At 48.6% G+C, this 8800-nt stretch overlaps 1 protein-coding gene across 1 annotated transcript in view; it reads right to left on the bottom strand.

Annotated features, from left to right (window-relative positions):
- Positions 1–896: 896 nt before the first annotated feature.
- LOC106811213 (fatty acid synthase-like) overlaps positions 897–8800 on the bottom strand; it is a 30974-nt gene continuing 23070 nt past the window's right edge. The window contains exons 19-25 of the mRNA XM_014814769.1: positions 6680–6892; positions 5614–5854; positions 4967–5184; positions 3916–4287; positions 2166–2317; positions 1429–1675; positions 897–1216 (exon numbers count right to left, since the gene is read on the bottom strand). Of these exons, the coding sequence (XP_014670255.1) occupies positions 897–1216; positions 1429–1675; positions 2166–2317; positions 3916–4287; positions 4967–5184; positions 5614–5854; positions 6680–6892 (1763 nt within the window). The remainder of the gene's footprint in view (positions 1217–1428; positions 1676–2165; positions 2318–3915; positions 4288–4966; positions 5185–5613; positions 5855–6679; positions 6893–8800) is intronic.

The raw sequence follows: 8800 nt of genomic DNA, 5'->3' as shown, positions 1-8800 counted from the left end.
TCTATCCTTCCCTACCTATCCCTACCCTCTTTACCTGTCTTCCCTCCCTTCAGCCCTCACCTCTCCCTAACCCTCTTCCCTTCCTTGCTTTCTTCTCCTCCCTCTACCGCCCCTTTTCCATCCTTCCTTTTTCTCCCTCCGATTCTTCCCTTCCCTCCCTCCTCCCTCCCTCCCTGCACTCCCTCCCGTATCCTTCCCCTTCTTCCTTCCTCCATATCTTCACTCTCGTACCAGAACGCTCAACTCCAGTGAAGAATCCCAGCGTCGGTAGAGGCGCCAGAGCGTCATATAAATACCGACGAGTTACGACGTCACGACAACCGTACGTTCATGCCACCGCGACGCGACACATCACGCGTCACGACAAGCGTCGTTCAGGCGACCCGCGACGCGAGCGGTCGGCGACAAGCGTCGTTCGGCCGAGCACAGACGCGACGTCGCGACCAAGCCGATACGTTTCAGGCCGAACCACCGCGCGACTGTCGACGACAGCGTCGTTCAGGCCACACGAACGCGACTCCCACACATGTCGGCGACAAGACGTCGTTTATGGCCGACGGTCTCACCGACGCGACGGCCGCGCGCGCGCACTCTCGCGAGCACGCGGGCAGCAGACGACGGGAGAAGGTTGCTGGAGAAGCTGATCCAACGTCTGCATTGCAGGAGGCGACGTGCTGCGAGCCTGCGCACCATGCGTCGTCGTCGGCAGCCATGCAGCCGTGATCGGCCCCGCGTCAGTCCTGTCGCAGCATGCAGCCAACGCGCTATGTCGGCCCCACGTCGTCGGTCGGCACTAGCAGCAGCGTGTCGGCTCCGCGTCGTCGTCGGCAGCCAAGCAGCGTGTCGGCCCCGCGTCGTCGTCAGCACCCAGGCAGCGTGTCGGCCCCGCGTCGTCGTCAGCACCCAGGCAGCGTGTCGGCCCCACGTCGTCGTCGGTAGCCACGCAGCGAGTCGGCCCTGCGTCGTCGGCTCCCCACTGGATCGCTAACGCTGCGGACGGAGACACGCGTAATCGTTCCGGTGCCGCCATCGTCAACACCGCCGCCGCCGCCGACGACGACGACGACGACGACGGTGATAACGATGAGAACGATGAGAATGATAAAGACGGCGACGATGACGATACTGATGCTGTCGACGACGACAACGATGACGACATCGACGGCGATAACGATAATGACAACGACGATGGCGGTGGCGACAGCAAACCTAGGTGCTGCACGGCTATATCAGTTATATATATAGAATATAGTTATATAATAGATTAGTAGATATAGAAAGATCTCTATAATATACTAATATATATACTGTATATATATACTTATATAGTAGGTTAGTATATAGCGATATCCATATTAATATTAATATATACTATATAGTTATATCGTAGGTTAGTATAACCAGTGGCGACCACAGAGTCGAGCTCACCAGGGAAGCCGTCCCGTTGACGTCTCTCACAGATTCTCTCCACGGTTGAGTTTGCGTAACCGTAGTTCGTCTGCCCCGCGTTGCCACGGCCGCAGCACACAGACGAGAACACGACGAACCAGTCCAGCGTGGTGGCGCACGTGTCGCGAGTCACGAGGTCAAGGTTAACTGCGGCCGCCATCTTGGGTTTGTTGCCCTCGCTGAAGGTTAGTGGCGTCTGCGTTCGGAACGGTCCGTCTCTCCGCACCTAGAATGGAGGATCGAGCGGACGAATGAATCTATTGTGCTAACGATTACTGTCAACGCGTTGCATAAGCAATTACAGTAAATTGAAAACTATAATATAGGTTATGTTATATAAACTATATTACGCAATTATTATACGCAAGGGAAAACGCCAGAAATGTCACTCGTAGAAATGTGTTCGTTAGATTGTAGTGGTTTAACTGAATAACTGCACCTTAAGAGAAAAATCAAAAGTGTCGTTTATAGACGGGATGTGATTTTGCACCAGTAATACAAGTTTTTGAAGTAAAGGAAAGCGTTTCATTTGACTTAAAGATACGAAAGTAGGTGAATAAAAAACTATGGAATTTGAGATAAGAAATTGTATTCGAGTCAGGTAAGCTACGATATTAAAGCTTTATCGTGAATCTATGAACATTTTATCTAGGTAAATCCCCGATTAAATTGATTTCTTCTGAACAGCTTACACAGCCAAAACCACGGCTTCTCACCTCTGCCAGATGAAAGAGGCCGCCCACTGGCGCCATCTGGTGGCTGACGTCGATCAGTTGTCTCGCCTGCGCCTCCACGCTAGCGTCCATCTTGCTGACCTCCACTCTCACACCCAGAGCCCGCCACTGCGCCAGTCTGTACTGCTGGTAACCTGTCGCGTATGTAACGCCGCAGCGTCGTTTGCATATCGCTCTTGCAGCCAGTGTAGATAGTATGAGGAGTTCAATAACTTAACCTAAGCATTACCGAACTCATTATTAACTTTACCCATCAGCGTTTAATACTCCTATGTTATAATTCGAAAGATAGATAGATGGATGGATGAATAGATGGATGGATGGATGGATGGATGGATGGATGGATGGATGGATGGATGGAATGGAATGGATGGATGGATGGATGAATAGATGGTATATGGATGGATGGCATGGCAATGGATGGCTGATGGATGGACTGGCACTGGAATGGAATGGCATGGATGGTTATGGTCTATGATGGATGGATGGTATGGAGGTGATAGTGAGGGCGACGGACGGAGGAATGAAGGACGGGTGGACGGATGGCATGCGATGTAAATGGTAATGGATGGATGGCATGGCTCGTGGATGGATGGATGGACATGAGATGGATGATGGCATGGAGTGGATGAATGGATGACATGAGTCATGGTATGCGATGGTATGGCAGGAATGAATGGAATGGATGGATGCGATGGAATGGATGCGATCGGATGGAATAGATGAATGGAGCGGAGGGAGGAGGGACGGCACGATGGATGATTGGAACGTACGAACAGACAGACAGATAGTACGATCTACTGTCATCGCGCCTGATCGGTCGGTGAGAACGATGTTCCGAGCTCCATGTTCGATCAACCACTGACACAGCTCTAGTCTGACGCCACCTAGCCCACCACTGATGATGTACGACTTGTAGGCGGTGACAAGCTGGTTGTGAGGCCACACAGACGCGCGTAGAGCTGTGTTGTCATAGTTACTTACAGTCCATCTCTGCCTCCTTCCTCACCTGCCGGGGAGCAGTTAGACTGGTAATCTCCGCTCATGCTATGGGGGCGATACTACTGCAGCGCACCCCCTTGCGCTTGTTATTTATTGTTACCTATTGTTATGAAAGAGTACTTTTTGTTTATTATTTATTATTATTATTCATTTCCAAAGTGGATCACGCGCATTTGTCGGTGGCTTTCTGTGTTGACCGTGTGCCCAACCTGGACATAGGGATTCAATCCAGAAATTTTCCAGGATGTGTGTGCTGTTCCAGTAGTTGCGATCTTTTGCACTTCTTGGGCCAGTGTGTTAGGCCAGGGACGTTCTTAAGGGTTCTTCTCTCAAAACCAATCTTTTGAGAGCAGCAAGGCCTCCAACACCACTTGGCCTTACACATTCTCGTCTATTGTATTCCACATTTTTATCTTATTTAGTATTATTATTATTATTATTATTATTATACATCATCATTATTATTTTACAGTGCAGTAGCTAGTAGAAAACACACAAACACACGCGCACGCACGCACGAACGCAGGCACACACCACAGACATACACACACTATACCTCTCTTCTTTCTACTCTCTTACTTCTCACACACAACACACGACCACGCACACAACACACACACACACAGCACACACACACACACACACACACACACTAACACACACACCAGCCCCCACGACACACACACACAACATACACACCACACACGAACACACACACACAACACTTTACCTGCACCAGCACCTTGCCGACATGCTCCCCCTGCGCACGCCAGCGCAGCGCCGCCCTCACGCGATCGCGCCGCAACACAGCTCGACCTCCAAGATGGCGCCAACCGCTCGCCCTCGATACCTCTGCGGCCAACCAGCGGCCCGCACGCCTCGCGAGTCGTCGTTGTCGGGCTCGAAGAGAGCGTCGATGACGACGCCGTGGAAGGCGACGTTGCGCAGAAAAACGCCATGCGAAGCGACGCGTCGCTACAATCGTCGGTCGGCGCCATGCGCGACGTCGAGGAAGCGGCCATGTTGTGAGCGAGACAGACGAAAAGCGCTCCGCTGCAGCCGCACAGTCCTGCGAGCGAGTTGAGCCACGACGATGGCACGCCTGCGAGAGACGGGCGGCGGGACTCAGTGAACGAGAAAGTGAGAAGTATGCACGAGAGAGGGAACCGAGAGAGGAGAGAGATGGGAGAGAGAGCGAGAGAGAGAGAGGGAGCAGAGAGAGAGAGAGAAGAGAGTAAGAGAGAGACGAGAGAGAGAGAGGAGGTATCAGGTCTGAGAGGAAATATATATATATGATATATATATAGAGGAGAGAGAGAGACGAGAAGAAAAAGCAGAGAGAGAGCGAGAGAAGAGAGAGAGGACAGATCTCAAGAGAGGAGCATTAGCATACGGCAGAAGAGGAGAAGAGGGGCTGAGCGAGAGAGGAGGGAGAGACGAGAGAGCGACAGAGAGAAAGAGAGAGAGAGAAAGAGAGAGAGAGAGAGAGAGAGAGAGCGCGAACGAGAGAGACGGAGGCGTGAGGGAGAAACGCAGCTGTGAGTGAGGGAATGTAAACTCATCAAGCGTTCAGTGATACGCCAATCAACATCGATATACCATCAACATATCCGTGCTACTCTACACCAACGGTGTAATCAAAATCTCGCTCAAATCTGGTTTTATTCGCACCTGTCACTTACTACCTACACGCAACATCACGAGCAAAATACTAGTTGCTATATGAATAATAACATACGTATATATATACGTATATACACCCCCTCAACTAATGCCCCCACCAATGTTACCTTTCCCGTTGGTGGCGATCAGGATCTCCTGCTCAAAGCTAGCGTCACGTGAGTTGCTGAAGTGTGTGCCCTGCAGCTGTGGGAACTTGTGCTTCAGATATTCTCTCTCCTCGTGCGAGCCGACAGTTGTAAACACCTCGCATCCACGGTGCAGCGCCACCGAGATGGCCGCCTGTCCCACATCTCCGCTTCCGCAGTGTATCAGTACCCTGTGGTAGCGCAGCACGATAGAATAGCGCAGCGCCCATCTTAAACATGCGCCGTGAGCGGCCATCTTAAAAAACCTCCATCGTTAAATTTCGAATAAACCTCCATCTTTAAATTTTTTTTAAACCTCCATCTTTAAAATTAAAAAAACCTCCATCTTTAAATTTCTCCGTGATCAGTCGTATTAAAAATTCTCGGCAAAAAAATGTTGACAACAAAATATATATGCGTGTAAATTTAATTACTGAATTAAATGTGTAATATTTAGTATCAAAGTATTTAGAATTACTTCATCAGTAGTAAACACCGTGAAAGTAACATTCGTAATTAGTAGTCAATATTCGTACTAGTATACGCCAAACGATCACCATATCATATATATTTAATCTGTAATCTGTAACTGATTGAGAAATACAACGAGTAATGCATACCTTTCCCCCTTTCTGATCTCGCCCCGCACTATTAGCGCATAGTAGGCCGTAGCGTAGGCCAAAGGTACTGTGGCGGCCTCTTGTAGCGTCCACGACTCGGGCACGGGCCACGTGAACCTGACGTCGGCATCGATGGTCGTCGCCAGCCCCTGAGCCGACAGCAATCCCATGATCCTCCTGCCGTCGCTGCCGTGACCCGAGAACTCCATGCCGAGAATGCCGTCGCCCATCGCCACGTGACCTACAGCGACAGTGGCGACACCTGGCGGTCATCACGCTTCCGAAAGAACAATACTTATGTGGTGAACACTGAACTGTATGTAATAACATTTTAGTAAAACTGGTATTTTGTACAGCTCAGTGGTGATGTATGATCACAGAGTACAATAACAGAGACGACGACGCAATGGTGTTCTTGTCTTTAATTAGGATAAGTATCTAATTAGGACTAGTATTTAATTATGATGTTTATGACGATATTCCTACATCGTAATAACTTGTCTTCTTTCTTCTTCTCTTCCTCCTATTACTCCATGCACCTCATCGCTCTCTGTCACTGACGTCATCTAATTAATCTCATCAAATACCACGCGCTTTATTGATGCTGCTTGAAAACAGAGCGTGCCACGTGTGATGCGTGCAATTCATTATTAGGGCGTAACACAATCTTCAGGTAAAAATGAAACAATTAATTTATGCTGCTCGAAAGCAGAGTTTATGGGCGAGGTGGGATGACATGCTACATGTGATACATGTGAATCAGTAAGACGTAAAAAGAGTAACAAAACACAAAGGTGAGAAAACAACGACAGCGCCAATCCTTTCGTTGAATTTAGCATAATTTTTTATTGCCCGATGTAGTGCGAGCTCCTTACCCCCTAAGACGAGCTTACCCCTATGCATTGAGCATGAGCAAATGAAGATCGAATCCCCATGCGCCAATCAAATGCGCCATGCGGACTATTAGACACGCCCACATAGCCACGTATAGGGGTAAGCTTATCACAGGTGGTAAAGAGCTCGCGCTGAAATTTCGGACAGCTGGTGACGTCACGACATGACGTACCTGGTATGGCGTCTGGTGAGAGTTTGCCCGTGGCCAGCATCGCGTCTCTAGCGTTGAGCGCGGCGTAGCTAACCGAGCACAGCTCCCTGTGTTCGCCATGCGCCATCGACGACCAGTGCCTGAGCGGCGACTCGTACCAGCGCACGCTGGACAGGTCGCCAGGGGTCGCCACGTTTGCGTACGCGTGTTCGGCCATCTTGACTTCGTCATCGCCTGCGAACGTAAAGATGTTCATACTTGAACGCCGGTGCATCGTGGCGTTCGCGTTGCCATTCATCGGTGTCATGGTATCGTCAGTGCGTCTATCAGCACGTAACGGGTCATGTATAAGATTTAATGCATGAGGCCTACTGTGTGTTCTCTCAGCAGAATTCTCGTACGTGTCTGGAAACTTCCGAGATCTATCGAACTGAAGAAACTTCGAATTGTATTCGAGATCTATTGTCTGCCGGTGACTGTTATCAGCACAGACACTTGGAGCGTTTCAATAAAATATAATGCTAAATAAATACGAAATCTATTTACTACCAAAGTCTTAATGTTTCTATACTCTCTTTCACTTATTATTGCCGACAATTTCCTGCAAATGCCGTCCAAATGCTCATCTGCAACAATTTGAACAAACGCTGGCTGTCGCCATGGCTGCCGCTGCACACTGACACATAAATATATAGTGACACATAAATATATAACTATATATTTATGTGTCAGTGTGCAACGGCAGCCATGGCGGCAGACAGGGTTTGTTGCAGATGAGCATTATGGTAGTAAATAGATTTCGTATTTATTTAGCATTATATTTTATTGAAACGCTCCAAGTGCCTGTGGTTATCAGCAAGATATGTCCATCTGGCCCGTGTACTATTTCTATAACTATACGTTATTTATATAATTATATAATTATATATATATATATATAGGCTATATATATATATATATAGGCTATATATAATTATATGGGACGACATAATAATTATTTTCGTATTAAATAAATCATGCACGTATAGACGCATGGTATTTATTGTTATTACATTTTACAAAAATTGATGTACTACCAGCAAATAGCTAACATTACCAAGCCAATTTAGAATTACCTGCTAGCCATATCATAAATCTTATCCCAATGTGACTAGCCTTCCAGTGTGGTGTTGCTGTGTGTGTGTGTTGTGTCGTGTTGTTGTGTGTGTGTGTGTGTGTGTGTTGTTGTGTGTGTGTGTGTGTGTAAGGGTGACTGTGTGCATATAAGATGGTAACTCAAGAGAGAATGAGAGCAGAAAGAGACAGAAAAGCAACCGCCGAAATGAGCAGCAGAATGAGAGCAGCGAGAGAAAGAGAGAGAGAGAGAGAGAGAGAGAGGAAAGAGAGAGAGAGGCGAAAGAGAGGCAGAGAGAGAGAGAAGAGAGAGAGATGAGAGAGGGGGGGGAGAGAGAAAGAGAGGCAAGAGAGAGAAGAGAGAGAGAGAGAGAGAGAGCAGGGGAAGAGAGAGCGAGAGAGAGAGAGAGAGCGAGAAGAGAGAGAAAGAGATGAGAGAGAGAAGAGAGAGAGAGATGAGAGTAGAGAGAGAACATAGAGGGCAGAGAGAGAGAGAGAGAGAGAGAGAGAGAGCGAGAGAGAGAGAGAGAGCAAGAAGAGAGAGAGAGAGAGAGAGAGAGAGAGAGAGAAAGAGAGGCAAGAAGAGAGAGAAAGAGAGAGAGAGAGAGAGAGAGAGAGAAGAGAGGGGAGAGAGAAGCGAGAGAGAGAGAGAGAGAGCGAGAGAGAGAGAGAGAGAGAGAGAGAACACAAGAAGAGAGAGAGAGAGAAGAGAGGCAGAAGGAGAGAGAGAGAGGAGAGAGAGAGAGAATAAGGGGAAGAGCGAAGCGAGAGAGAGAGAGAGAGAGAGCGAGAGAAAGAGAGAGAGAGAGTAGAGAGCATAAGAAGAGAGAGAGAGAGAGAGAGAGAGAGAGACGAGAAGAAAGAGAGGCAGAGAGAGAGAGAGAGAGAGAAGAGAGCAGAGAGAGGGAGAAGAGAGAAGCGAGAGAGAGAGAGAGCCACGAAGAGAGAGAGAGAGGATAGAGAGAGAGAGCAGAGAGAGAAGAAAGGAGAGAGAGAGAGAGAGAGACCGCGCGAAGAGAGAGGAGAGAG

This window comes from Priapulus caudatus, unplaced genomic scaffold (genome assembly GCF_000485595.1).
Source record: "Priapulus caudatus unplaced genomic scaffold, Priapulus_caudatus-5.0.1 Scaffold516, whole genome shotgun sequence".
NCBI classification, from domain to species: Eukaryota; Metazoa; Priapulida; class Priapulimorpha; order Priapulimorphida; family Priapulidae; genus Priapulus; species Priapulus caudatus.
This window is presented reverse-complemented; position numbering and strand designations above follow the sequence as displayed.